This window comes from Fukomys damarensis, unplaced genomic scaffold (genome assembly GCF_012274545.1).
Source record: "Fukomys damarensis isolate Sample0158 unplaced genomic scaffold, DMR_v1.0_HiC HiC_scaffold_17, whole genome shotgun sequence".
Classification (NCBI taxonomy): Eukaryota; Metazoa; Chordata; class Mammalia; order Rodentia; family Bathyergidae; genus Fukomys; species Fukomys damarensis.
This window is the reverse complement of record NW_022900929.1, coordinates 47,845,125-47,872,651: the sequence shown is the minus strand read 5'-3', so window position 1 is coordinate 47,872,651 and position 27,527 is coordinate 47,845,125. Positions and strand designations below refer to the sequence as shown.

General features: G+C 51.1%; 5 protein-coding genes across 7 annotated transcripts in view; 2 read left to right on the top strand and 3 right to left on the bottom strand.

Annotated features, from left to right (window-relative positions):
- Nucleotides 1–3,751, bottom strand: part of Irf9 (interferon regulatory factor 9) — a 6,335-nt gene extending 2,584 nt beyond the window's left edge. The window contains exons 1-6 of one of the 2 annotated variants that reach the window (XM_010637717.3): nt 3,650–3,751; nt 2,435–2,618; nt 1,401–1,584; nt 1,049–1,176; nt 883–964; nt 722–781 (exon numbers count right to left, since the gene is read on the bottom strand). In XM_010637717.3, coding sequence (XP_010636019.1) covers nt 722–781; nt 883–964; nt 1,049–1,176; nt 1,401–1,584; nt 2,435–2,617 — 637 coding nt within the window. In that variant the 5' untranslated portion in view covers nt 2,618; nt 3,650–3,751. The other variant, XM_010637718.3, reaches the window with a different exon arrangement.
- Nucleotides 3,752–4,297: 546 nt separating this feature from the next.
- Nucleotides 4,298–16,162, bottom strand: Rnf31 (ring finger protein 31). 2 transcript variants are annotated; one of them, XM_010637715.3, is made up of 21 exons: nt 15,657–16,162; nt 15,417–15,563; nt 15,115–15,270; nt 14,823–14,882; nt 14,648–14,723; nt 14,244–14,421; nt 13,386–13,773; nt 12,930–13,220; nt 12,398–12,646; nt 12,117–12,296; nt 11,792–11,998; nt 8,511–8,684; nt 8,328–8,426; nt 8,149–8,238; nt 6,812–6,926; nt 6,581–6,699; nt 6,310–6,423; nt 6,072–6,129; nt 5,395–5,491; nt 4,555–4,723; nt 4,298–4,444 (listed from the first exon to the last, which is right to left on the bottom strand). In XM_010637715.3, exons 1-21 carry the CDS (start codon nt 15,843–15,845, stop codon nt 4,391–4,393), a joined length of 3,210 nt encoding a protein of 1,069 aa, XP_010636017.1. In that variant the 5' UTR covers nt 15,846–16,162; the 3' UTR covers nt 4,298–4,390. The 2 variants fall into 2 exon arrangements, with proteins under 2 accessions (XP_010636017.1, XP_010636018.1); XM_010637716.3 differs by having other exon boundaries at nt 12,930–13,217.
- Nucleotides 16,163–16,649: 487 nt separating this feature from the next.
- On the top strand, nt 16,650–20,884 carry Psme2 (proteasome activator subunit 2). Its single transcript, XM_010637713.3, has 11 exons — nt 16,650–16,929; nt 17,231–17,263; nt 17,693–17,755; nt 17,988–18,074; nt 18,166–18,196; nt 18,284–18,381; nt 19,396–19,464; nt 19,780–19,847; nt 20,008–20,062; nt 20,587–20,673; nt 20,762–20,884. The coding sequence occupies exons 1-11, from the start codon at nt 16,882–16,884 to the stop codon at nt 20,840–20,842; spliced, it is 720 nt and encodes a 239-aa protein (XP_010636015.1). The 5' UTR covers nt 16,650–16,881; the 3' UTR covers nt 20,843–20,884.
- A 1,216-nt stretch (nt 20,885–22,100) lies between these two features.
- On the top strand, nt 22,101–24,813 carry Emc9 (ER membrane protein complex subunit 9). Its single transcript, XM_010637720.3, has 5 exons — nt 22,101–22,555; nt 22,673–22,749; nt 23,868–23,937; nt 24,026–24,120; nt 24,520–24,813. Exons 1-5 carry the CDS (start codon nt 22,358–22,360, stop codon nt 24,698–24,700), a joined length of 621 nt encoding a protein of 206 aa, XP_010636022.1. The 5' UTR covers nt 22,101–22,357; the 3' UTR covers nt 24,701–24,813.
- On the bottom strand, nt 24,731–27,521 carry Psme1 (proteasome activator subunit 1). Its single transcript, XM_010637719.3, has 11 exons — nt 27,374–27,521; nt 26,719–26,751; nt 26,520–26,582; nt 26,294–26,404; nt 26,166–26,211; nt 25,948–26,045; nt 25,636–25,704; nt 25,476–25,543; nt 25,309–25,363; nt 25,148–25,234; nt 24,731–24,970 (listed from the first exon to the last, which is right to left on the bottom strand). Exons 1-11 carry the CDS (start codon nt 27,410–27,412, stop codon nt 24,890–24,892), a joined length of 750 nt encoding a protein of 249 aa, XP_010636021.1. The 5' UTR covers nt 27,413–27,521; the 3' UTR covers nt 24,731–24,889.
- Between the last annotated feature and the right edge of the window lie 6 nt (nt 27,522–27,527).

The following is a 27,527-nucleotide window of genomic DNA, read 5'->3' as shown; positions in this document are numbered from 1 at the left end:
TTTTTTTTTTTTTTTTTTTTTTTTTGTACCAGGGATCGAACTTGGGACCTTGTGCTTGTGAGGCAGGCGGCAGAACCACTAAACTAAATCCCTGCCGCCTCTTTCACATCAGGTCTTAATATCCAAAGACTTTCTGTTTACAAGAGGGCCCTAAAACCAGGTTTCTGTTGCAAAGAAATCAATGTCTTACCAGGCTTAATGGTACACACCTGAAATCCTAGCTACTCAGGAGGCCGAGGCAGGAGGATTCAAAGTTCAAGGCCAGTTTGGCCAACTTAACGAAATCCTGTCTCAAAATAGGGCTGGGCCGGGGATGTAGCTCAGTGGGGCCACTCCTGCCTCACAAGCACAAGGTTTGATCCCCAGTACAAAAAAAAAAAAAACAAAAAAAACACGACAGGGCGTTAGTTGTACAGCAGTTGCTTAGCATGTGCAAGGCTCTCTGTGTTCAATGCTCAGTGCAAAAAAAAGAAAACAAAAACAAAAAGCCTCTCAATGGGGGTATCCAGGGAGCTGTGTATGTTAAGTTGTATTTCTGGGGGAAAAAGAAGCTTTGGGGAGTGTGGTCAGGTATATGGAATTCTCCACCTAGAAGCCAGTGCCTCTGTCTAAGGTAAGGCGGGCACAATTTGCTACAAGGCTGACTAGACAAACGGTGCAAGGTCAGAGGACGCAGACTTGGAAGGGAAGGGAACAGGAAAAAGTCATAAATGTCAAGTACCTGGGTCCCTGGGGAGCAGATGCTCCATCTGATTCTCTGGAGCCTCAGTGCTGTCTGCACCTGGAAGGGAGGCAAAGGCACTGGTCATTCAGAGTGGGACTGGGGAGTCCACGGGCCAGAGGGTGCCATAGGGCAGACACAAGAGGCAGGGGAGATGGTACCTTCCTGTGGGTCAGGGCTACGGCTGCTGCTGCTGCTCCCACTGTCTAGATGGCCTGCTCCCCCAGCAGCTCTTGCCTCCTCCTGCACAGAGTCTAACATCAGCCCACCTCTCCCTCTAGTTACTGTCCTGACCTCAGGCCACTCAGTCCCCTCCCCAGGTCTCACATTACTGAAGGGGTCCTGGAGGCAGGATGGACTGAATGCGAAGCTCTTCACCGTCTCTTCCTCCTCTTCCTTCTTTGGGGACACAGAACTGTGGTGTCGCTTTGATGATTTCTGGGTACCTGGCTGGGCTGTGCAATTGTGGACGGGAGAGAAACAGCGTCTTAGGAAAGAAGGGAGGCAAGGGGTCTGAAGGGATGGTCTAGACTGGAAGGGGAAGCTGGGCAGCAGCTCCTCAAAGGCAGGGACAGGGCAGAAGCCTGAGGGGCCTCAGCAGGCCCACACCCTCTTAGGAGGCTCCTCTCTCCATCCTTCTTCCTCAGTCTGCTGGGTGGTCAGTCAAGTGCACACTCACCAGGCAGGGTTCCTGGAGGCAGCAGCCGATATACCTTGTAGGGCTCAGCAGTATCCATACGGCCTCTCTCAGGAACCTCCTCAAATTCTGGACTCTTGTTGAGGGCACAGCGTAGACGAGTCTTCCAGACAGCAGGGCCTTGTGTGTCCCCCTCTTTGTACTTTCCCTTAAAGATTGCCCAGGCCTAATAAAGAGAGGAAGCAAACGGGGGGAACATGTTACATAGCAAAGCTGTCCCTCCAATGGGGCTAGGTCCAGGGCCTGTGACCTGTGCAAAGGCAAGGCCGTAAGCTCAGACGGGCTTGTGCTAGGTGACAGACCCCTGAGTCGGACCCCTGCCCAAGCAGACCTCCTACCCACAACCACAGGAGCACAGATAACAGAAAGTCACAGGCTGCCCTGTTGCTCTCACCATGGCCCTTTTATCAGTCAGCCCCAGGCCCATCACCCATGGGACTCTAAAATTTTTCAACCACTGGATCAGGTCCCCCTCCCCTACCTATACTCCTCTGTATCGACTGCACACAACTTCCTCTCAGTGCCAATGGCCTTTTCACCCCTGGCCCATCTGCACCAAGATGATAATAAACTTTAATTTTGCCTGCCTTGGTGGTCTCAACTGTGCCTCATTCTGACCTTATATTAGGTTTGTGTTCTGCTGCTTTCTTGAAATCTTTGTTTGCAGTGCTGGCAGTTGAACCTAGGACCTTCCTACTGAGCTAATTCCCAGCCCTCTTTGAAGTAAGGTCTGTGCCATATTAACCAGGTGGGACTCAAACTTCGGATCTTCCTGCCTTAACTCCCAGAGTGCTGGGATTGCAAGTGTGCCACCACACCCGGTGCCATCTTGAAAGCCTTAATAATCTTTTAATGTAAGATTCAGCATTTTCATTTTGAACTGAGCTTTACAAATAGCACAGCTGGCCCCAAACTGCCCCTTATCTGAAACCCAGAGAGAGACAAAAGGGCTGGAGAGCAAGCACACCAGTGTGTATTTCATCCCCAAGGGGGTAGCGGGTTCCAGGCCCTTTCACCTTGAAGAAGAGGGCATCTTGGTCCTCCCGGAAGTCCTGCTTGCCTGCGTGCTTCCAGGGAATCCGGAACATGGTCTTAGCTGGCTCATCATCCCAGCACACCCCAGGGAACTGCCCACTCTCCACTTGTTCTACCACCCAGCTTCGGAGCTTCCGGGTGCAGCGAGCCCTGCCTGACGCCATCCTGGGAGAAAGAGCAGCATCAAGCATCACAACCGGGACTCAGGGAGGGACACCTGCTAAGCCCCTGACCACTGAGGCTAGCTTCTGGCAACGGCCCCCAGAGACACATTCATTGTCTTTTGGCTCTACACATACCTCAACCTTCTCTGAGGCAGATTTTTTTTGGTCTTTTTTTTTTTGAAACAGGGTCTGGCTATGTAGTTCAGGCTGGCCTTGAGCTCACTATGTAGCGCAGGCTGGCCTCCAACTCCTGGTAATCCTCCCGTCTCAGCCTCCCAAATGCTGGGATTACAGGCCTGCACCGCCACACCACCTTTTGAGCCAGAATTACTTCGATTCTGCCATCACTAGTAATTATATTATTTATTTTTGGTACTGGGGATCAAACTCAGGTCATCGTGCTTGCAGGGGCAGGCAGTGGAACCACTGACTTAAATCCCTAGCCCATTAGTAATTATTTTAAATATTCCAAGTTGATACTTGCAAGAAAACCTTAGATATTGGTCGTAAGACTTCAGCATCAGCTTGTTTGGGAGAGAAAATTCCCCTGGTGTTCTGCTTCAGCAGAGAGGCCCAGCAATCCTTTGCCCAGGCAGAGAGGGTCTCCCGAGATGATTCCTCAACCCTCTTTACCTATCCTCCCACAACCCAACTCTGACCTTTGGTCCTCCTCTGTTTGCCCAAGGGGGAGGTAGGGCAAGGAGCCAGGTCAGAGGCAGAGCTACAGCAGAAGTGGGCAGAGCCAGAGGGCAAGGAAACAAACAGGGTCAACTGAGGCTGGGCTAAGAGCCTTCCTCCAGACCCACAGGCCGCAGTTCTTCTCTGCCCCTTTGGAGATGGCCTGGAACACTGGCCTTTATCAGTCTCTCCTGTTTTCAGGCCAACTCACCCTTTTTCCTGACTCACAGGCCTTTCGTCTAAACCTCCAGCAGAGGACCCCATGGTGGCCCCCCTTCCCTGGGGGTGCCGGCCAATATTACTGGGCTTTCTGGCTCTAGGCCCCAGGGGTAGCCCATCTTCGGCTGCTCTTACCTGAGCTGCTGTCCGGGTTGTTCCAGGGTTCAGTGCACCTCAGCTCCTGGCTAGGCAGCTGTATGATCTCTCCGCCCCTTTTCACAGCCCCCACCCTAAGTTTCAGTTTTCCTCCAGAGACTTCCCGTTCCCAGAAATCACGTGGTTCGCTGAGTTGCAGAGCAACCGGCTACCAATAGAGGGAAGCAGCACTTGAGTATTTGTCGCAGTTCCACTGTCAGCAGCAGGGGGCTCCCCTCTGCTCCCGCCTGACTTCTTCCCTTCCCTGTCTGACACTCCCTGCTTGTATCTGACCTTTTCTAACGCGGCTGTCTCCTCACAAGGCCGGTTTCCTGAGGTCTGGCGTGGAGCTTCAGGATCACATGCACACCTGTGTGTCTGTGTCCCCCCACAATGGCCACTTGGTACAGTCGGGTGACCTCCCATACAAGCTGAATTCCATGAAAGGAAGAAGGGAGGCCTGGAGGGAAGCCCAGGCCAAGTGGTTGGATGGGGGAGAGCCTCCCTGCCCTTCCATGATGCCAATTTCTTCCTTGCCTAAGTCCAGGGTGGGTGAGATAGCAGGCAGCAGGAGACCCTTTCAGCAAAACTGTTCACCCCTGTTTCCCTGGTGCCGCTAGATGGTGGGACCAGGAAGAAGGACCACCAAGAAGCCTGGCAATAAGATGCCTCTTTATTGGTGCTGGAGCTGTTCCTGAGGGAGCTGGGCTACTGGGCCCTCCTGAAGACCCTTGCCCTCAGCTACTTCCTCCTGCGGGGGATACTCTGTCCCAAGGGCACCTCTTCCATCAGCTTCTGCAGGAAAGAGAGAGGATAATGATACTGGATGCCTGGAGTTCAGAAAAACAGCCTGTGATAGGTGACTTCTGGAAGGTGGTATGAAGAAGGCTGAACGAAAGCATTACCTGTAACAAACGGGCTTGGTAGGAAGGGGGATCCTCTCCAGGCAAGGGCTGTGGGTGCACATGTAGGTAGCGCTCAGTGGCTGTCTCTAGCTCCTCCACTTCATACAGAGTTGCTGGGTCCAATGAGTGGGCATTGATGAGGCTCACAAGATATTCTTTGTAGTGTGCCCTGGGAAATGAGGGAGTAGGACATTTGTTCTCCTGTTGATTCATATTAACTGAGTGGGCCTAGCACCTTGCTTGGCACTGGGACCCTCAGACAAACAAGACAGCTCCTAGCTGAACATGCTGGTGCATGCCTCTAATCCCAGCACTTTGGGAGGTTGAGGCAGGAGGATCACAAGTTTGGCCTCAGCCTGTGGGCAACTTAGTAACTTCAAGACCTTAGTCTAGGCAACTCAGTGACTCCGGAAGACCCTATGTCAAAGATAGGGATGTAGCTCAGTGGGAAGGCCCCAGGTTCAATCTCCAGTATCACAATGGCATGGTGGCACACACTGGCAATTCCAGCACTTGGGAGGCTAAGGCAGGAGGATTTCTGTGAGTTCGAGGGCAGTATGGACTACATAGGGAATTCAATGCCAGCCTGAACTACCCAGCAAGACTGTTTCAAAAAACCTAAACCCAAACCAAACCGATAATTGCTGCCTGTTATACTTGTAAGGTAATGCCAGCCAGTGTCTACTTCTACTATCCATCCATGCCCCTTCCAAAAGAGACTCCTTTCTCCTACTCTGCAGGACCTACTGCTCCCAGAAACCCTACTTTATGGCCTGGCCACACTTACCAGGTCTATCTCACACCCCCAACACCGCGCTCTGTGCCCAGCCCAGCACTCACTGGCAGAGGCCCGCGTAGCTAGGTGGAGTTTCCTTGCCACAAGCTTCATCCCTGAGCCCATTGGGAACCTCCTTCTGCTCCATCACTCGGCAGCCACCTAAGGGTAGGGGGAGGAAGTGGGGAGGGAGCCATTGGACGGGCCCTCCAAAAGCCTGGAGACTTGGGATATTCATGGGGCATGTGGAGGCAGCCTCCAGGGAGAGGATGGAGCGCGGAACTCGGGCTCCACTGGGTGGCAGTGGGCTCCTTAGAGATGCCATCAGCAGTACACCAACTCCAATACAGAAGCAGGGACCTGGCGGTCCCTACTTTTATTTATGGTGACTTTTGGCCCATAATCACAGACTCTCTCATATCTTTCTTGATATTTAGCTCCTGCATAGTTAACTAACCTGTGGCCCTCATGGGACCTAAAATGGTGCCCTGAAACCAGCAGGTCTCGTTAAATACTCCCACAGTTGATTAATGAGGCATTATCATTTGAGAATGTGAGAAGAAACAGCATAAGGGCAATGAGCTTTAATTTTGTAAAACAGCTTAGCAGCAAAATGAATATTATCATTTTCATTTTAGAGAGGGGATAACAAGACCTGGGAGGATAATTAGCTGGCCACTCCCACATAGCCGTAGGAGTCCAGCACACCATCTCCCCTTCTCAGAGGCGTGTCCACACTCACCTCCAGGGACTGCCCGGGCTCCAGCCGGAGGCTCTGTATTAAACATGATGTTATTGTCCTGAGGAGGGACAGAGACAATGGGTGTTATGTTCCCCCTGATGCCAGCTACTGTTGCATTTCCTAGTCTTCTGTGCCTACTTTGGACCCTGTAAGAATGTTCCCACTCATGCCCACCCTAAACCCTTCTTCGTCCTCCTCCCAACAACCTGCAAACCCAACCAGGCCAGCCACCTCTGACCTGTAACAGCTTCTGGAGCCGGCCAGCAGCCCAATCTCGAAGGTAGAAAAGGCAGTCTCGGGGGTGGTGACCATGCAGGGACTTTTTCACCCTGCAGTTAGGGTCTGGACATTTCTGGTGGAAAGCCGGATGGGAGAGGAAAACTTAGGGACTGCTGGGGTCTTGGCTTCTCAGGAACCCCTGCATAAGGGGGATAGGAGAAAGGGAAAAGCCCCTCAAACCCAAAGGCAGCCCCCCATCTTTCCCTCCCTTCCCCACTGTCTGAGCTCACATTCTTGGCATAAAAGGTATTGTAGCAGCCACTGCAGAACTGGTGGCGGCACTGTGTGCAGTGAAAGTGCATGCAGCCTCCTCGAGCCAGTGCGTATGAGAACTTGCATTTAGGACAGTCTGTAAGGGAGCGGATCAGGGCTGGGGCTGCCACTGCAACTCAAGCCCCTCAAGGGCAGAACTGCTGCCAATCATAGACTACTAAGCAGAGAGACCAGAAGGGCAGCCTTACCAATGCCATTTTCCTGAAGATACATTGCCAGGCCCTGGGCCTGGTATTCTGGGTCATTATTGCGTTTCCAGTTCTGGAAATCCTCACAGCTCTGTCCTCGGTGCTGCTCCTCCCACTGCCAGAAGGAAAGGAGCTCTGTCCCATGCCCTGGCCCTTCCGCTCACACCTGGTGGTTCCCAGTTTAGTGTATGTCACTGTCACTCACTATTTGCTCCCATGCTTAGGGGCCATCTTTTTGTTGTTGTTGTTTTTTGGTACCGGGGATCAAACTCAGGATTTTGCACTTGCGAGGCAGGTGGTAGAACCACTGAGCTAAATCCCCAGCCCTCACCTTGGTTTTTCCATGTTCTCATATCATGACTCATATTCATGAACAAGTCTAGTTTCTACCACTCCAAACCTATCTCAACCCTGTCCCTTTTTTTTAATCCCTACTGCCACCAAGTTTCTCCATGCCATCCTTAAGGCTTGCCTCAATTACTTGCTTGGGTGACTAGTCTCTCTTTCACTTCCATGTCCTGTGACACATTCTCCATGTAGAGGTGAGTCTTTTGGTATCAAATGTTACTTTTTTGTTTGTTTGTTTTTCTGAGACAGGGTCTCACTATGTAGTTGAGACTGACCTGGAATTCACTATGTAGCCGAGGCTGGTCTTGAACTCACAGCAATCCTCCTGCCTCAGCCTCCCAAGTGCTGGGATTACAGGCATGCGCCACCACACCCAGCAAACACTACATTTCTTAAACAATAAATGAGATATGTGAGCCCCTGTTTAGTCTTGGAATGAAGGCACATGTGTGCCTGGCTTGGCCTTAATGGCTGTCTGGATCCAGCCACACAACACTTCCTCACTTAGGCCTTTTCATGGGTTGTGCTCTCTGTCCCAAACACTCTCTGCATGGCTGGCTTCTCAACTTTCAGGCCTGAGCTTAAATTAAATCATATTAGAGAGGACTTCTTTGACCTCTCTATCCTCAGTAGGTCCATGCTGCTATTCCATAACTCAGATTTCTACTGTTTTCTTTACAGAATTTATTATGGCTATGTAAAATTATTTACTCCCTCCCTTTTTTTTTTCTTCTGTCCTGCCTCTTTTCCCTTTTCTTTCTCTACCTTCCCTTTTCCTGCTTTCCCTCTTCCCCCTCTTTCCTCCCCCTTTCTTCCTTCTTCCTCCCTCTCTCCCTCTTCCCCCTCCTCTTGGGCATGGCTTCCTACCTAGCAAGTTCTTTGCACTAAGTGCTCATGTCTGCTTTGCCTTCCAATATTCTCCCTGAGTCTAACACAATACCTGGAAGTAGCTCAGTAAATACTGAGACTTAATGAACACTGAGACTCACCTGGCGTTTGCAGCGGACACAGAAGGTATGGCGACACTGGGGACACGTCGCCTCCAGCTGCTCACGCTCATAGATGAAGCCAAAGGAGCACTGTGAGTGTGAGAACATAAAGCTATTCAAGGCCTTACCTGCATCATCCCTGTCCCTCCACAGTCAGCTCTTCTGGGCTGGCCACTGACCTGGGCACACCACAAGAAGTTGGGGTCCCGCATTAGCTCGGCCTCAGTCAGTTTCTTAAGGAACAGTGCATAGGCATCTGGCTCTAGACTCTCCCGAAGCTGGGGACAAGAGGCAGAGGTGCTGTGGATGGGTACAGTCCCTGTTCAAAGCCTAATGCATCTGAACCCTCAAGGCTGCAATACCTGGATATCAAGGGTAGAGAAGTAGCTGTGTAACTGTGTGTCATCGGTGAGGTCGGGGCGGCCACAGGCAGGGCACACCATATCTGTGATGTGCTTTTCCTTCAAGGCGATGGTGAAGTGTTGGCGGAAGCAGTCAGGGCAGATGGTGCACTCACAGGAAGTCAAAGCCTGCATCTACAGGGGAAGGGCAGGAAAGGTACGGGGTTCGGTTGGGGGTCAGAAACAACAGCTGCCTGCTGCCTGTCCTGGGAAGCAGCAGTAGCTTTCAGGTGTCTACTGAAAACAAGGGTCTAATTCACTGGTCAGAGGTAGCAATCTCGAAGGCCTTGCAGGCAGCCAGCAACCCAAATGTCTGAAAACAGGTGGAGGTAAACACAAAATTGTCCCTAAAGGCATTCATGTTCAATTAAAAGCAAACATAAATAACATAATTGAAAAGGCACTATAGAGCCAGACATGGTGGCGCATGCCTGTAATCCCAGCACTTGGGAGGCTGAGGCAGGAGGATCGTTGTGAGTTCGAGACCAGCCTGGGCTACATAGTGAATTCCAGGTCAGTCTCAACTACATAGTGAGACCCTGTCTCAAAAATAAACAAACAAAAAAATAAATGGCACTATAGAAATGCAGAACAGATTACTGCTGGTTGCCAGGTGACCACCATGAGGGGAAGGGAGTTATGACTATGGGGGGCAGTATGTGGGGATTTCTTTGTGGTGATGGAACAATCTGTATCTTGATTATGGTGTACATGGGATAAAATTGCAAAGAACCCCACATACACATGTCCATGAATAGACCAGATCTGCAGTCATTAATGCTATCAGTGGGTATTTCTTGGTCTTGATATTACATTATAATCATGTAAGAACATATCATCATAGGGGAATGAAGAGTCCACAGGACCCTGTGGACTACTTTTGTAACTTCCTGTGAATCTCCAATTATTTTGTGTTCTTTTGCTTGTGGTACTGGGTATTGAACTCAGGCCAGGAAGAAATTGGCACCATTAATGGTCCAGGAGGCTCTCCCCATCCAACCACCTGGCCCAGGCTTCCCTCCAGCCCTCCAGGCCTCCCTTCTGTTCATGAAATTTGTCAGTATTTGAGGTCACCTAATTGCACCAAGTGGGCACTACAGGGAAACACAGATGCATAGGTGGTCATGTAATCCTTTGCACTAAACTGTATCTGTCTTTTTTTTTTTTTGAAACAGGGTCTTGCTATGTAGATCAGGCTGGCCTGGCCTGGAATTCCCTATGTAGCCCAGGCTGGTTCTAAACTCACGGCAATGCTCCTGATTCAGCTTGTCAAATACTGGGATCACAGGTGTGCACCACCATGGCCAGCTCCTAGGCTTTAAAAATTTTTGAGTCAAGGTCTCATTAAGTTGCTATGTTGATGAGGCTAGACTCAAACTTGTGATCCTCCTGCCTCAGCCTCCCAGACTGCTGAGATTACAGGCATGGACAAGTATTTCCAGTTTATGACTACTTTTTAAAATAAAGAGTAAGCCAGGCGGGAGGACTGCCATGAGTTCAAGGCCAGTCTGGGCTACATAGTGAGGTCAAGACCAGCCCGAACTACAAAGTGAGACCCTGTCTCAAAAACAAAAAAAAAAGAATAAGAACAAAACAAAATGTATACAGACCTGAATTACCTAAACTTAACTGCATTTGGCCAGTGAACTGATACTTCTGACCTAGATTAAGCTGAAGCTCAGGAGATAAAGAGTCAATACATAGCAACTGGATTGTTTTCTTTTTTTACAGTACTGACTACAGGGTTCCTTATATATGCTAGTCAAGTGCTCTACCACTGAGATACGCCTCCAGCCGTTGTTTACTTTTTTTTTTTCCCTGGAGACGGGGTCTCACTGTGTAGTTCTGGCTAGACTTGAACGTTACTATGCAGCCCAGGCTGGCCTTGAACTCACAGCAATCCTTCTGCCTCATCCTCCCTGGGATTACAGGCATGCACCACCATACCCGGCTCCGTAGCCACTTTTAAAAATCTTATTTTGAGACACAATCTCCCTACTTTGCCCAGGCCAGCCTTGAACTTGTGATCCTACCTCAGCCTTCTGAGAAGCTAGAGTTACAGTCATGCATAACACCACCCAGCCCAACTTGCTTTTGTGGTACCGGAGATTGAACTTAGGACCTTGTGCTTCTGAGGCAGGCAGTGACACCACTGAGCTAAATCCTTGCCCCCCCCATGGATATTTTAATATTAAAAAATTATTGTTTGGGAGGCTGAGGCAGGAGAATCTCAAGTTCAAGCTCAGCCTGGACAACTTAGTGCCTAAGTGAGACCTTGTATAAAAAAAAAGTGTGTAGGGGGGCGGAGGCAGAGAGGTAACTCAGTAATGAAGGCTCTGGGTTCAATCTCCAATCCCTCAGAAAGAATTACTGCTAATATTTTTTGGTGTGACAGTGGTACCATGGCTTTGTTTTCAAAGAGTTTACCTTTTAGAGGTATACATGGAAGTATCTACAAAATTATACAGCATCTAAGATTTGGTTCAAAATGATCCTCTGTGTGTGATGAAACACAGATTGGGCAGACATTGCTAACTGCTAGAGCTTGGCAATGAGTGCACTGAGGGGTAAGGGCTGTAAGGGAATTTATCACACAATTTTAGCTACATTGCATGCTTGCGATAGTTTGGCTCTTAGGTGCCCCTCAAAGGGGCAGTGGTAAAGCCTTGCTCCCCAGGCTGGTGCTGCTGGGAAATGGAAGTGCCTGTAGGAGGCAGGGCCTAGAAGGTCTTTAGGTCACTGGGGCGCACCCTTGAAAGGGCTGTGAAATCCTGCCCTTCTCCTCTTTAGCTTCCAGGCTCTGAGGTGTGTGCTTCCACTACAATGTGCCACAAAAGGCCCAAAGCCATGGGGACAGACAATTAGACTGAACCTCTAAACTCTGACCCAAAATAATCCTTTCTTTCTTTCTTTTTTGTTACCAGGGATCGAACTCAGGACCTTGCACTTGCAAGGCAGGCGTGGCACCAGTGAGCTAAATACCTGGCCCAATCCTTTGCCTTTCTAAGTTCATTAGATCAGGTATTTATTATAGTAGCAGAAAGCTGACTAAGATGATTGAAAATTTCCACAACAGAATATTTTATAAAGGGAGGAGGCAGCCTGCTCCTGCCTCCCCTTCTCAGAAGGTTTCAGAAGTACCTGGAGAAGAGCTGAGAAGAAAAGAGGGCCAGGCAGGGGTGAACTGGAGGTCCAAAGGGGATACAGTAATTCTCCGACCAGGTGCAGCCGGAGGGGCGTACCTGGTTGCGGGGCAGGGTCCAGCTGCACACAGCACATTCCTGGGCAAGCAAGCGGCGCAGGAAGGCCCGGTCTTGGTTGTGCCTCACAGCCTCTACCACATCCAACACCTCATAGTTCCTGGGAGTCTCCTGTAGCAGTGACAGTGCCAGTTCTGCACGGCCCCAGCTGGGGAGGGCATAGACTGCCAGAAGCCGTCTGACTAGGCTCTGCAATGTAATTCAGGTGGAAGGGGAAGAAGTGATTGTCAGACCCCAGGGATCCTCTCGCTGTCTTCCCTCTTGCCTTTCTAGGTGGGCTCTTGGGCCCTTCGTCTCCTCCCAGCACCTGTTTGTCTGGCCCATCCCAGGAGGGCTCAGGGGCACTGTCCCAAAGGCGCTGATGGAAGGGCTCTAAGCGCTGGCGCTGTAGCTCAGTCAGGGCCCGTGCCACATCGCCTCCATGCTGGAACAATGCTTGAAGAGACCCTTCCTCAGGGCCAAAGCCTAGGGACCGAAGCTCCTGCACCTGCAAATTGGGAGTAGAAAAAGGGAGTGAAGAGAGAAAAGCAAGCAAGGGAGAGTGTGAGAGACTCTGAGACCCTCAACGCCATGCAGAACAGCCATTACCTTCTTCCTTCGGGCCCTCACACACTCTTCCACAGCTTCATCAAGGTTGCCATGACGATCCAGCCAGGCTTTCCGGGCTTCCTGACAGGAAAAGGCACCCAGCCCTGGGGCCTGCTGGCCAGCCAGCTCAGCCACCATCTCCAGCACATAGGGTAGCTCTGAGTGCAACCACTGCAGGGGCACCTCAGTGCCTGAGTACTGTAGAGCTGAGAAGATCTCCTCTGGACAGGCACTTGCAGCCTCTCCTTCCTAAGGGACAGTAGCACACAGACAGAAGGCCCATCAGGAGGGGTGTGCCGCATCCACCCTCAGCCTGACCCAGGACGCTGATGGTGGCTAAGCTCAGATATACTGATCAAGTGAATGTGATCACGTGACTGTGCACAGTATGGTGCCTGCCACATGGAAAGTGTTCAATATGAGGCATTTGCTGATAACACTGACAGGTTTTATAAGAACCCCTACTAAAAGGCCACAGCATCACCTTCCCCCTCTCAGTTTAGCCCCACCCCAACCCAGGGCCAGTCCTCACCCGGATCATGATCACTAGCTGAAGACTCTCCTCCCGCATCTTGTCTTGGCGTTGTTTCTCAGGGTCTCCACAGGAACTGGCCAAGGGGGCACTGAGACATTGTGGAGGCACATGCTTTGGCAGCTCCTTTTCCAAAGAGCTTGCATGCAGCTGGGGAGCATGTTGTACTGGGACAGGGCTGCTGGTCCGATTGCACATAGCACACACCCAGCCAGGGCCCGAGTTGCAAAAGGTACAGTGAATACAGTGCCAGACTTGAGTCTGAGCAGAGGAGAGCAAAGTATCCTCCTGCTGGGAAGGTAGAGAGAATCATCCCATTGGCTGGCTGGCCAAGGTTCATGATAGAATATATACAGGGAATTGGAGAAACTGAAGGAAAAGTAGGAGTGGGGAAGTAGAGAATAGCCTGAGATATTGGGTACAAATAATGAGCTGAGAAGGCCAGGAACAGGTTACCTTAGGGGGCTGTAGGCAAATGCCAGCATCATGGGTATCCACCACCAGGCTGGGAGGCTGGGCCAGTCGAGGTCGCTCACACATGGCACAGAGCACAGCTGCTGCCTCATTTTCAAAGGTACAGCTCTGGCAGGCCCACTGACCCCGTGTAAGCTCAGGCTCTAGGCCTCCAGTTTCTTGGGGACCCTCAATCCCTGGCCTCAACACCTTACAGCCTCTGGGCCGACCACATGCCACACAGAGCACTGCCCAAGGCTCATTTAACACATCACAAGCAGCACAATGCCAGCGAAGACGGGCACTTGCAGGATCAGGGGAAGAAAGAGAGCTATCTCCCAGGGCCAGCAGGGAGGTCAAGCGGGGTCGTGGTTGAGCTGAGGCAGGTAAACTGTAACAGAAAGCAGACATGGCCTGCTGAGGTAGGACCTGGTGCCTGGGTCCCTCTTCCCTGTGCACCACCCATTTCCTAAGCAACAACATATAGCTCTGGCCTTTACACATGTTGATCTCTGTCCGTAACATTCCTGCAGTCTACTCAATTTAAATGACAGCTTACAGTTCATTTCTTCCAGGCAGATATCCGTAACATGGGGCCTGACCCCTATGAAGTGTTTAAAATACTGCCAACTGAGGTGATTCTTCAGATCACATTGCATTCACCTACAACCTCTTTACACACCATTATAATCTATCTTCTTGAAACTGCCACTTGCTTGATATATATGTCTATAACCTCCTTAAAGCCCGTGACTGGCTACTTGTCCTCTACTAGACAGTCTTTAACACAGAATCTGGCACATCATGAATACTCAAGTGACCTAAGTTCTTAGTTTTACTCTTACCAAGAAAGCCTCTTACCTGGGGCTCAGGTGGGTGGCCTGGATGTCCCCAGGCAGGGTCTGGCGAAGGTGATGAGCACGGGATGGGTGTCTATGGAACAGGTGGTCACAGGCTGGGCAGGAGACTTGTTTACAGACTGGGCAGTGCAGTGTGCCTGGAGCAGAACCACAAAGAAAGCAGGGACCAGAAGGGAGGCCTAGAATGTAGAAACAAATAAATAAACAAAAACAGAACATCTTCCTTTAAAACACCAGTTACACATGAATCTGTTATATGGGCTAGGACAAATCACAAGACTACTTTTTAGCACACATAGATCCAAGAAAGCAATTTAATCTCTTTGAAAAACAAAAATAAGCATGAAGATCCTAAACTTCCATCAATATAGCCTACCACCCCTCCCCACACAGGACCAGTCATACCTGGGGCAGAGGGTGTAGTGAGGGGGCCAGGAGCAATTTCTCTCAGTGGGGGATCAAACTCTGAAAGCTGCAGCATCTGAGAAAGAAAGCACAGGGAATGGGCAAAGGCTGGGGGACACAGAGTCCCACAACTCCTGCTTCCTCTGTTCAACAGCACTCTTCTTGCCTCCCTTACATCGTCTTCAGCTTTGTCTTTTAGAAGCTGCTCCAGTGCTTTCTCTCTTGGATGTGCATTCTGCAAACAAGATAAAAACGGTTCTCACCTACAGCCTTAAAACAGGACTCTCTCTCTCTCTCTAAGTCTTGGTCTCCTAAGAGTCACAGGGAGAACAGTACCAGGAGGCTCCCAGACTGCTGTGAAGATTAGGCCCATGGTTCCACAGCATGGGGGTTCTCAAAAAGGCTGGAGTTAGGCTGGACTTCCCTGGCCTGGTACTTAAGACCTCAGGACTAGAGGAACATCTCACCGCCAACAGCAGACTGAGCTCTGTCCGAAGCAGCAGCACTTCAAGTGTGACTGTAGCAACGTGGTGCACATGTGGCTCCGCCTGGTCTTCTGGGAAGCTCAGACCATCAGGCTGCTCCTCCGTGTAGCCGTACAATCGCAGCACATCCCGGCCCCCCTGCCACACATTCACAGAAATCACCACCCAGCAGGCCCAGTTAGCAATCGGACTGGACCATTCTCATTCAGCAAGCCCTTAGTCCCTTTCTAGCCAACCCCCAGCTTTGGCCTCGTCCCCTTTCCCATAAGGCCCGAAGGTTTCACCTGCACAGCATCCACGGTGCTGTGAAAGACGGGGTTATTAAACTTGACCGAGCGCCAGTACCGAGGCCGCTGAGGGCTGAGGAGGTTGCGGCCGTATTTCTCCAGGATGTTCAAGGCCGTGGTCAGAATGTTGAGGTAGTTTAGGGGCTGGGAGCAGTCAGAGAGCAGAGTTGTGAGGCTAGCCCTGGCCTCTGGACTCAGGTTCCCTTCATGAGCCGGGCAGGGCGGGCCTGACCTCACCTCCCCAAGAGCATTGCAGCGAACCAGGCGTGCGGCGTCCAGTAGCAGGTAGCGGGAGGCGGGAGGCAAGGAGGTGTCCAGTAGTGGCCGAAGCTGCTCCAGGGAAAACGACCGTGAAAAATCCTGTCTCAGGGCGCTCGCCAGCTCCTCGCGGGCGAGCAGGAAGGCTTGTTCCTCCTCCCCGGACATCCCGAGACAGGAGTCAGCCCCAGCCTCGCCGCCCACCAAGTCCCGGTGCTAGCAGCGCGTGGCCGGGGAGCCACCCCTCCCGCCTTCGGTACGGATTTCCGCAGCCGCCGGGAGGTCACTCCGGCCACGGTCACTCTCTAAGGCAGGGTCCAGCGTCTCAGTTGGCAGGGAACAGGAAGTACTGGGGAGGAGGGAGGGACTGCGAATCTGTTCCAGAGGAAGAGGAGGGGTTTAAAGTTAAGGAAAGGGCGGTCAGGAATCAGGGGGCGTGACCTGAAGGGCGCCAGGTACCAACCAATGAGAAGGTAAACAGCCCAGCTCTTCCTTCCGCGCGTCCCTGCCCATTACTCCCATTCTGCAGCTCTTCCCCGCCTCCTTCCATTTTGGCCCCGCCCCTTCCGGGTGGCCCCAGGCGAAGGGGTTTGCGTATTTATATCAAAGCCTTCCTCTCTCTGTCAGTCCCCACTTGGGATGTCCCACCCTGGCGTACTCGGCTCTGGTCGGCTCTGTCTTGGCTAAGCGAGGCCTTCAAGGCAAGGTGTTCTCCTTGGGGAAGTCCCCGCGCCTGCTCCCCTCGTCCCACTAGCCCTTCTCGGTCCAGACCCTCCCTTTACGCCCCTCCCACTCTCTCTGATCCTCTTCACTCCCTCCGGGCAGTCGAGCTTTCTCGGAGGACGTGGGCCACTGAATATTCCCTTTCCCATTCTCCCACCCCTCTCATCACAACTCTGGACTTTCCCTGGACCTCCCTCGTTAAAAGCCCTTCCCGTCTTCAAGAGACAGCCCCTGTTCCGGCCTCCGCCGCCTTACTCTCCCTGGTCCCTCCCTCGGACTGCCCCTGGGCTTGTGGCCCGTCCCACCACTCCTCCTAGTGGCAACTGGCTGGAAATGGCTGAGGGGCTGTCTGCAGTTTGCAGCCTGCCAGGGGAAGTGGAAAACGGAGAAAGGGGGCGGGGCAGGAGGGGGTGGGCCTGGCCCTGGGGAGTGAAAGCGAAAGCCGGAGCTGCTAACCCGGAGATCTAGCAAGTGGAACAGCATGGCCAAGGCTTGTGGGGTGCGCCTGAGCGAGGAGGCCCGCAAACAGGTAAAGGGGAACCGGGGACCAGGAAGGGGTAGGGATCCCTCCTAATGGAAGCCAAGCTGGGTGCTCCACGGGACCAAGACGATTCCAGAGAACTCTTGCAACCTCTCTTCGGTGCTTTCGCTTCTGCCCGGCATTCCCGGATTTCTACTCTCTGGCTAGTCTCAGCCCTGAGCAGAGCGTCCAGGGAAAACTGGCTGGTGGGAAAAGCTGAACCACAATTGGAGACCACCCCGTTGGGGTTGGGATCTTACTCTTGGCAACCGAAAACCTTAACCAAATCCGGGTACTGTTCTCTGTGCAGGTAGATGTCTTCAGACAAAATCTTTTCCAGGAGGTAAGTCTTTACGAATTCAAGCAATCTGACCCAAACCTTGGAGTAGTATTTGTGCATCACAACCTCTTAGAGTAACCCCCAAACTAATCCTAGACTTGGTTCTTACTTCCCCTTACCAAGCTTTCACTCAACATAAGCTCTTATTTACTGATTTCTTCCTTTAGCCTGACCCCTCTTAAGGCTTTTCGCACTTCTGCTACTTTCTCTCCTATCTTTTGGAGAGTACGGAAGCCATGGCCCCAAAGCAGGAACCATGCTCTAAACTTGGTTCTGCTGCTTACTGGCTTGAGCAAGTCCCTACATTTCCAGGGCTTCAGTTTCCTCATTTATAAGCTTGGGACTCTGATTTCTAAGAGGCTGTACGGACTCACTTTTCACACATCTCGTCGTGCATCTTCTGATTCCCCACTCTTGCAATGTAACCCACAGGCTGAGGAATTCCTCTACAGATTTTTGCCACAGAAAATCATATACCTGAGTCAGCTCTTGCACGTGAGTAGTGTGGGTCCCTTCTGTCCCATCTATGACTGCCTTCTCCTCTGCTCACACTCTCAAGATAACAACTGGGTTCAGCATGCACAGATGCATGGTGGATTGAGAATGTTGGCATGGTATGAGCCTGAGCCTAGGTTGGGAGGCAGAGGGCAGACAGAATGCATGGAGGGAAGGCTGTGACTCAGGGTGCTTGGAAGGGGTTGGGTAGCTCTGACTGAGGTCTGTGCAGGAGGACTCCCTCAATGTGGCAGACTTGACCTCCCTCCGGGCTCCCCTGGACATCCCTATCCCAGACCCTCCACCAAAGGATGATGAGGTGAGGCACTCAAGGCTATAAACCCAATGAAAATGATAGTCCTTTAACCTCCATGGCTTTTCTAAAGTTACTTTCCCCCCTTCCCCCCTAGATGGAAACAGATAAGCAGGAGAAGAAAGAAGGTAATGGAAGAGGGGGATGGCTAGGGAAGGGGAAAGGGCACATTGACTACTTGATGAGAAAGGACTTGAATTCCCCCTTTCTCACAGTCCCTAAGTGTGGCTTTCTCCCTGGGAATGCGAAGGTCCTGGCTCTGCTTGCTCTGATTAAGCCAGAAGTATGGACTCTTAAAGAGAAGTGCATTCTGGTAAGCTGGGGAACTGGGGAAAGTGGGAAGAAAAGACAAGCAAGGCTTGGTCCTGGGAACCTTTAGGGATACAAGTCCTTCATTCAGAGACCTGATCTTCATCCAGGATACTTTTTGTGTCTTGGATTTAGAGCCTATTTTTCTCATTCTGTTGGACCTTGTATTATATATATTTTTTTAATTTTTTAAAAAATTTGAACCACATATTGTAACGGTACCCTTGGAATCAGAGACTATGCTATATCCACTTCTATAACTCTAGAACCTACTGCTGCACCATCTACACAGTGCAAATAATATAGCAAGTTAGTTTAAAAGCTTGGGCCCTACAGGGAAACTGAGTTCAAATCCTGATCCTATTATTTACCCAGCTGATATCCTTAAGTAAGTCACTTAGATATTCTATGACTCAGTTATTTTATCTGTTAAATTGGCACCATAAGAATATATACCTTGGATGTTTACCATGATGGCTAAAGGATAAATAATTCATAGCACAATGATGGGCACATAATCAATGCTCAGTTGTTAAAAGTGGCATATGGGCCGGGGATTTAGCTCAGTGGTGCTGCTGCCTGCCTTGCAAGTGCTAAGACCCAAGTTTGATCCTCGGTACCAAAAAAAAAAGGGAGTGAGGGAGTGGTATACACCGGGCGTGATGGTGCATGCCTGTCATCCCAGCACTCAAAAGGCTGAGGCAGGAGGATCGCTGTGAGTTCGAGACCAGCCTGGGCTACATGGTGAGTTCCAGTTCAGAGTCAACTACATAGTGAGACCCTGTCTCAAAAAACCAAAAGAAGAAGAAGAAGAAAAAATGTGTCATAATAGGAAGAACCTAGTAGGTTGAATGATTCCTTCTCTTAACATAGGTAATACTGGGCTACAGGGAGTTCCAGTTCAGTCTCAACTACATAGTGAGACCCTGTCTCAAAAAACCAAAAGAAGAAGAAGAAGAAAAAATGTGTCATAATAGGAAGAACCTAGTAGGTTGAATGATTCCTTCTCTTAACATAGGTAATTGCATGGATCCAGCATCTGATCCCCAAGATTGAGGATGGAAATGATTTTGGGGTAGCAATCCAGGTAGGGAAAAGCTGAATGAGGCTGGGTGGTGGTGGACATCTGTAACCCTAGCTACTCAGGAGGCAGGAGGAATCCATGTTCGACAAGACCCTCTCTCAAAAAAAAAAGTAAAAAGGCTAGACACACAGCTCAATGGTAGAATGCGTGCCTAGCATCCATGAGGCCTTGAGTTCAGTCCCCAGTTCCAGGGGGGGAGGTTAATGTGAACACTGAGTGGGGAGACTTGGGACTGTCAGGTGGCAAGCATGAACTATTAGGAGAGAGAGTGAGTGAAGGAAAGATGAGGTGTTTTCTTTGCCTCCTATGTCACCACAGGAGAAAGTTCTGGAAAGGGTGAATGCAGTCAAGACCAAAGTGGAAGCCTTCCAGACAACCATTTCCGTGTGAGGGCGCTGGAAGATCTACATGGGGGGCTGCCGGGATGCTTCTTTGGTGCTCCCAAAGCTAGATAGTCCCATCAGGATGATGGAGACACTGAGAAAATGTGTGCATTCTGATCCTCTCCCTGAACACACATTCCTCTGGTACCCCTTGCTCTGGCAGGTACTTCTCAGAACGTGGGGACGCTGTGGCGAAGGCCTCCAAGGAGACCCATGTAGTAAGTGCATAGTCCCAAGCCTCTTAGCTGAGGCTGTTGAGGGGTGGGACTAGGGCAGGGCGAGGAAAGAGGTTCTTTTTATCTTATTCATGACTTTTTCAGTATGTAGAATATTAATCCAAAAGTATAGCCTACTTTAAAAAAAGAACAACCCACAACAAGAAAGAAAAAGAAAAACATATAGATGTGGTGGTGCACACCTGTAATCTCAGCACTCAAGAGGCCAAGGCAAGTTGATCACTGGAGTTCTAAGCCAGCCTGGGCTACATAGTGAGACCCTGTCTCAAAAATAAAAAAACTAACAATGAAAAATAGAAAAAAATACATGAAAAGTAAAGTTGCCTAGAAAAGTTGATCTGGACTTCAACAATCTTGACACACCTTTCCCTGCTTGAGCCTATGGGATCCTGTTTCTTCTGCTGAAAAGGAGCTTATCTTCAACTTACCTATTCCCTGCATGAAGGAACCAGACTAATGTGCCAGCCTCCCACGGGGCTGACTCAGCTTTGCCTCCCACATCCCAGATGGATTACCGGGCCTTGGTGCATGAGAGAGATGAGGCAGCCTATGGGAATCTCAGGGCCATGGTGCTGGACCTGAGGGCCTTCTATGTGAGTGTGGAATAAGCCTTAATGGAGATGGGTAGAGGGGCTTGGGAAGACCAAGAACGTAACTCCTGCTCTTCTTGCCTTCCTCTAGGCAGAGCTTTATCATATCATCAGTAGCAACCTGGAGAAAATTGTCAACCCAAAGGGTGAGGAGAAGCCATCTATGTATTGAGCCCAAGACTAGAAGGAAAATAAAGGATGTGTTCCTTGTGTGGATTACCTCTGGTGTGTGTCACTGATGATAGCATTATTGAGTGCCATATATGTCCAGACCCTGAGGCGAATGTGATAGGGGAATGTGAAGAGATGCTGATTGTATAATCCTCCAGCCTTTTAACTGAGGCCAGCAAGGGGCCGGATAATCCACATTTGGGGATTTCACAAGGTCATTTCCATCTGGTACTCTCATGGTCAAGGTGACATTTGGGACAGTTTATAGGTGTGATCAAGAGAGACAAAGGGAGGCTCTGTGGCTGAGGTCCACAGAGCTGTATCAGTTTGATTAAGCCTGAGGGAGAATAAGATTCCCTGGGAAGACTTGAGTGTGGAGGCAGAAGCTTTGTAAAATTTGAACTCAGACTGGGCAACTTAGAACCTGTCTCAAAAATAAAAAGGGTTGGCGATATAGCGTTTAATTCCCAGCACCAAAAGAAATAAATGAATAAAATAAAGGTGAACGGTTGGACTCCTCAAGGGCTGGCAAGGGGGAGAAAGTCCTTCAAAAGCATTATGGTGGGGCAAATTACCACAGCACATTAAGGATGATTTCTAGTTTTTTTTGTTTGCTTTTTTGACTCTTGCCCTCATGCAGCGTGTGTCTTTATATTTGCCTGTCAGATTCTGCTCTGAGAGTGGTAGAGGCAAGGGTTCCTCTGCTGAGATTTTTGCTATAACTTCATGGAATTAATTGCTCTTTAACTTGGGGACTTGTCCCATTTTAAAATATGGGATAAGAATGTACTGCACAACTCTTGGCAGTTTGGGAGTCTGTGCCCACATATCTCATTTAACAGGCAGCAGATATTACCTCAAGGAAACCAAGTGCCAGATAATCTGCAGTTGGGAAGGTAAACGGCTTAGTCAGTGACAGCTGGTCTAGAGTGTCGATCCATTCATTCTAAATAATGTCAGCAGGGTGGCCCACTCTGTCCCCACCTTCAAAGGTCTACTGGTACGGGCCGGCTGGCTCTCCCAGGGGCCTGTGGGGAACGGGCAGCGCCGATAAGCAGAAAAGCCACCTGGCAATCAAGAGCAGAAATCGGCCTAGCCAAGAAGCACGCGATTTTCTTTCCTTACAATCGTGGGTTAGCTCCAGTTCGCTTGAAATAAAGGCGGGGTCAGATTTGGCTGCGGTTGCTGATTGAACACAATGAGAACTTCTAGGCCTATCAAACAGTACCACGTGGGCGGAGCTGCAGCGGGGGGCGGGGAGGGTACAGCCAGGAGCAGGCGCAGATCTATTCCGCCGGGCTAAGGATCGGGTGCGAGGGAAGGGGCTAGGCTGGCTGTTGCGGGATGCCCTGAAGACTGGATGGGCCGAGCTGGGCGCAAGCTCTGGACAGAGGTGGTACGGAGCAGTCATCGTGGAACCTAAGTTAGGAGTCACGGGAGAGGCCGAGCTCGATTGCGTGGGGGTTGGGAACCGCAGTCAACGGGTTTGCGGCGACCCCCGCAGGCCCTGCTCGCCATGGGGGAGGTGGAGATCTCCGCCAGGGCCTACGTGAAGATGTGCCTGCACGCAGCCCGGTACCCGCACGCTGCGGTCAACGGGCTGCTGCTGGCGCCAGTGCCGCGGTCCCAAGAATGCCTGTGCCTCACCGACTGTGTGCCCCTCTTCCACAGTCACCTGGCCTTGTCAGTCATGCTGGAGGTCGCCCTCAACCAGGTGCTTCGGTGGACGTAAACCCGTATCGCGAGCCCCCTAACTCCCCTAGCCCAAGTTCGTGCCAAACCCACAGAGCTGGCGGCGCGGTTGTTACTGATGGCCCCTTTCCCGTGACAGGTGGATGTGTGGGGCGCGCAAGCCGGTCTTGTGGTGGCTGGGTACTACCATGCTAATGCAGCTCTGGATGACCAGAGGTGAGTGGGACAGCCAAAGGCAGAAGGCCGAGGGACTGTGGTGGGGGCAGGCTGGGTTGCAGATAAACCAAGGTCGTTCTTTCTGTCTTGGTCAAAAGCTTAGGAGCAGGGTCGGTACCCGAGGCACTATGTTGGGCACTGGAGTGAGAAAATAAAGGGATGAACAAGGCAGTCTCCTCCTGGGAGGAGCTGTGGTAGGGGTGGGAATGGAAAACATGTTTTGACGAGGATGAGATAGATGATCTTGCTTTAATTGGCGCCCCCCAACTAGCAATTTAAAAATTACTTTATATATGATGTGTATATCATATAGAGAGATCGAGTTAAAAATACTTTATAGTTTTGTAATTTGGTTTACCCCCTTGCTTAATAAATATTTGAAGATTAGCCTGGTGGTGCAGGCCTGTAATCTCAGCACTTTGGGAGGAGGCTGAGGCAGGAGGTTTGAACATTTGAGCCCAGTGTGGGTGATTTAGAGACTTAGTAAGACCCTATCTTAAAATACAAAATAAAAAGTGGGCTGAGGATGTAGCCCAGTGCAGAGGCCCTGGTTCAATCCCTAGCACTGCAAAAATAATTAGATAAATATTTTATATCTTTCCAGCTCCACACCAAAATCTACCTTAATGGGTATATGGTATGACTATGAATAGATTATAATTTATTTGATATCTTACACTAAATGTTGAGTTGGTCTCCAGTTTTTTACTATCCCATTACAGTAAATTCTTCATTAAATGTAATTTCTTTCTTTTTTTGGTACTGGGGATTGAACTTGGGACCTTGAGCTTGCAAGACAGGCAGTGGGACCACTGAGCTAAATCACTGGCCCATAAATGGAATTTCTTATTTAGCATATGTATAGTATAGTTTCACTTTGGATGGTTATGCCAAATTACCCTCCAAAAAGACCACCTTTGATTTCCAGTCTCACCAGCAGTGTCTGAGCACCTGTTTCCCATAGCACACAAGCATCAAGCAATCGTGCATCAAGCATCAAGGGGGCCCAACCCCCAGGCCAGCCACAGGGAAAGACCACGACTGCGCCTACCTCCATGAGATCTGGGAGGGTCTGTCCACAGTCGGATCCTCACTCCTCTGATCTTCCCTCTACACAGCCCTGGGCCCCTGGCCTTGAAAATTGCTGGGCGAATTGCAGAATTCTTCCCTGATGCAGCACTTATTATGGTGAGGCTTGCGTTTCAAGGTGGGGAGGTGGAGTAAAGAAAGGAGGAGGATCTTTGAAACTTTCACCTGCCTCTTTTTCTTCACCTAGCTAGATAATAAGAAACTGGTGCCTCAGCCTCGTGTGCCTCCAGTTATTGTCCTGGAGAACCAAGGTCTCCGCTGGGTCCCCAAAGACAAGAACTTGTGAGTGCACCATTCCCTCTACCTGGTTGTGGAAGCCCCTGGCTCCTGGACCTTGCCTGTCCTTGGACCTGCCCCATCCCAACCCCTGCTAAGTCTGTTTGGCCCCACTGCCCACTGTTTGGCCTCCACAGGTCTTCCTTCTATTCTTCTTCCCTCCTCTCTCCCTGCCTCCATCCTACAACTCCCTCCTTCCCTACCTCCTCTCTTCTTTCTTTCTTTCGTACTGGGAATGAATCTAGGGGGCACTGAGCTACATCTCCAGCTCTTTTTAATTTTGATGCAGGATCTCACTTACTTGGCTGGCCGCAAACTTGTAATCATCCTGCCTTTGCCTCCTGAGTAGCTGGGATTATGGGTGTGCAAAAGCATACCCAACTTCCACAGAGTTCTCTATTTCAGAGTGATGTGGAGGGACTGGGATGAGTCACGGCACATGGTGGGAACACTACTGGAGGGCCGGGCCCACCAGCACCTTGTGGACTTTGACTGCCACCTTGATGACATCCGACAGGACTGGACCAACCAGCAGCTCAACAGCCAAATCACCCAGTGGGTTGGTTCCACCAATGGAAATGCCTGAGCTAGGGTCAGGGAGGCCAGATCCAATAAAGAGACTTGGGCTGGCGGGCAACCGTATGACTGTATTTATTGTGCTTAGGAGACAAAGTGAGGGAGAATCTTCAATAGAAGGAAGGTAAGGCAAAGTCTGGGACCCCAGTAAAAAGAATGTCGGTTTCTGCTGTACCCATCACAGTGACAGAGGAGGCACTCAATAGATCATTCCCTTTGTTTCTCCCCGGGGCTTCTTGAGCTTCTCGAAGTTCTTCAGGATGATGTCATATAACACAGCCTACAGAAACAGGGTGGAGTAGGGGTCAGCCACAGGCCTGCAGGGTTATCAGCCCCATTTCTAGCTTTGTGGCAAGGCTAGGCTTTGTCATCCTTTGCCTGAAGCCTTCAGGGTCAGGGAGCAGGTGGTCTGGGATAGGTGCCTTAGCCCACCTCTGCCCTGCCCTGGCCTTCTCACATAAGCATTTCGGATCTCCATGACCATCAGCCGGATGTCCCGATACTCTGCCTCATCCAGCTCATGCACCAGCTGCCGATAATCACCCTGCGGAAACTCAGGGTCAGTCATGACTTGAAATGTGTCCTTCCCCTGTAAACCCTGACCTGGGTCTCACCTACCACGTGGGGCTGCTTGGCTGCTTTGGTTACTGCATCGCCACGCTCAGAGAAATACCTGTGGAAAGTGGAAGCAGTGTGTACGAAGTGGGAGAAGGAAGAGCGAGCCCAGGCCTCTGTTCCCAAACAGGCCAGAGTGTGCATGGGGGTGCAGGCGGCTAGTTACTCACTTAGAGATCTGAGTGTGGAAGCCTTCTAGCTTTGTGTGGAGGCTGGTCATCAGTTCAAACACCTTCTCCTGGGGAAGAAAGTATGGAGGAAGGGGTAGGAGGAGTAGAAGGAAGCATGGGCTACACAGCAGTGCAGGGGAGTAGGGGGCAGTGCTCCTACCTGGACAGCCACCCCAAAATTATTTCCATCCTCAATCCGAGGTATCTGTAGCTGCAACCAGGTAGTGACCTGGGGGAAAAGCATGGCATCAAAACCACATCAACTGATTCCCATGTTCCTGCTGTCCCTTGTACCCTGCCCATGCAGGATGGAGGGATGCCAGTTCATCTTGAGCCCCAGGGCCTGGACTGCTAGCTTCACTTGCTGCGCGCCCTCCTGCTAAGACCTGGCAAGTACCATGCCCTAACTGGAGGCGACCAAGTGGACAAAGGATTTGACCTGAAGCCTGGGGGTGGAAGTAGGAGGGCTCACCAAATTGAGCTGCTCGATGACATCCTTGATCTCAGGTTTCAGGCGCTGCAGGAGGGCCACGATCTTCTCATTACAGTTCACTGGGCCACAGGGAGGACCTAGAGAGTAGGCAGTGGATCAGTTCTACAAATGAACCTATGTCAAGGGAGGGAGAGTGGAAAAGAATGTTTAGGGCCAGGGTGGGACCCACGCCACCCCCACCCATTAGTTTCAAGTACCTTTGTCTTCATCTTCCCCTTTCTTCTTTTCATCCTTGTTTTCCTTCTGCAGGGGAGAGAGGGCTTATGAGACAGGACTAAAGCTGATTTTTCCCATAGTGAGCCCTTCCTCCCAGGTCCTGCCTTGCCTCCTGTTGTTTCTTTCGCTCCTCCTTCTCTTTCTCTTTGGCTGGATCAGGTATTGGAATGTCCAATGGGGCCTTCAGATTATTCAGGTTGGCTTCATTGAGAGCTGGCTCCTGGTATAAGGCGAACAGAGGGAGGCTGGAAATGAGGGCGTCCCTCTCATCTCCTCACTCTCATGGACCCTGCACTCTTCCCCTGCCCTCCAGCTTCCAGCCCTGCCTCTGATACCTTTAAAAATGCATCCAGCTCAGAAATCTTCTTGGGGAAATAGCTCCCAAGCAGGTTCTCTGCCTGAAGTAGAGATTGAAGAGGCCCAGAATCAGAATCACACTTTTCCTAGGCAGTGAGGCCAGGCTGACACTGCCCCGTGGGGAAGGCTGAGCAGCGGGAGTTGGGTAAGGGTAGGGGGTGCTGACGCAGCTCTTACCTTGGTGCACAGATCTTCACGAAACACATCCACCTGTGGGGCACAGGCAATCCTTCAGAAACCTGGCTCTAGGCCAGTTCATTTGAGAATAGTTTCCTTAGGGTTGTATAGGGCCTGACCCAGGGAGGGAGAAGTGGGTCCATCTAAGGCCACACCTAAAGAAGGTGAGATGAGTCCCTGTGAGGGTGACTGGGTGGTGGAAACTGGAATCTGGGGCTTATAGAGTGGATCCTGTCGGGGCTGGGGCTGGGTTTAAGAATATTCCTGGTGGTGAATGGGGCGTGGCCCATGTGAATACATCCCTGGGGTCTCCCGGGCTTGTGTGAGGTGGGTTGTTGAGAGCCCTTTGCGTGTGCCCTGTAAAGTGGGCCTCAGGTACCCCACCTAAGCGAGAAATCAGGATGCGTCAGGGGAAGTCCGGCCCCAGCTCTGTGTGGGGCCCGTGGCCAGCGTGGTTCCCCTTCACGCCAGCTCCTTGCTCCACCTCACCCCGCTGAACCAAGGCGGCCTCGCCTCTGGCCCCGAGGCACAGGTGCTCAGGGCACCCTGGACTCCGTGGATGGACCCGGACCAGGTCGGGGGCTGGTCGGGAAATCCCTCAGCCCCTCGGAGCCACACCCCCCGGCGGGCCCCTACTCTAATCCGCGGGGCTTACCTTGGCTTGGGCTTCAGGCTGGACCCTGAGGGTGGCCATGGCGGGGCAGGGGGCCCAGCGCCGCACGAGGAGCCAGGAGTGGGCACGGGGAAGGGAAAGCGAAAGCAGCACTCCTAAACTACCCGCTGGGTCTTCCTGGGTAGCGGGGAGTGGA

Excerpts from the sequence above, each read along its gene's own strand:
- Emc9 (XM_010637720.3), top strand. The coding sequence starts at position 22,358 with ATGGGGGAGGTGGAGATCTCCGCCAGGGCCTACGTGAAGATGTGCCTG. Across the intron at positions 22,556-22,672 it reads TGGAGGTCGCCCTCAACCAG|GTGGATGTGTGGGGCGCGCA; the intron begins GTGCTTCGGTGG and ends TTCCCGTGACAG. Across the intron at positions 24,121-24,519 it reads GTCCCCAAAGACAAGAACTT|AGTGATGTGGAGGGACTGGG; the intron begins GTGAGTGCACCA and ends TCTCTATTTCAG.
- Psme1 (XM_010637719.3), bottom strand. The coding sequence starts at position 27,412 with ATGGCCACCCTCAGGGTCCAGCCTGAAGCCCAAGCCAAG. Across the intron at positions 26,405-26,519 it reads AGCTGGATGCATTTTTAAAG|GAGCCAGCTCTCAATGAAGC; the intron begins GTATCAGAGGCA and ends GCCTTATACCAG. Across the intron at positions 24,971-25,147 it reads TGGAGATCCGAAATGCTTAT|GCTGTGTTATATGACATCAT; the intron begins GTGAGAAGGCCA and ends CTGTTTCTGTAG.
- Rnf31 (XM_010637715.3), bottom strand. The coding sequence starts at position 15,845 with ATGTCCGGGGAGGAGGAACAAGCCTTCCTGCTCGCCCGCGAGGAGCTG. Across the intron at positions 6,927-8,148 it reads GTGTCCGCTGCAAACGCCAG|TGGGAGGAGCAGCACCGAGG; the intron begins GTGAGTCTCAGT and ends TCCTTCTGGCAG. Across the intron at positions 5,492-6,071 it reads AGCCCGGGCAGTCCCTGGAG|GTGGCTGCCGAGTGATGGAG; the intron begins GTGAGTGTGGAC and ends CCCTACCCTTAG.
- Psme2 (XM_010637713.3), top strand. The coding sequence starts at position 16,882 with ATGGCCAAGGCTTGTGGGGTGCGCCTGAGCGAGGAGGCCCGCAAACAG. Across the intron at positions 17,264-17,692 it reads GACAAAATCTTTTCCAGGAG|GCTGAGGAATTCCTCTACAG; the intron begins GTAAGTCTTTAC and ends TGTAACCCACAG. Across the intron at positions 18,382-19,395 it reads TTAAAGAGAAGTGCATTCTG|GTAATTGCATGGATCCAGCA; the intron begins GTAAGCTGGGGA and ends CTCTTAACATAG.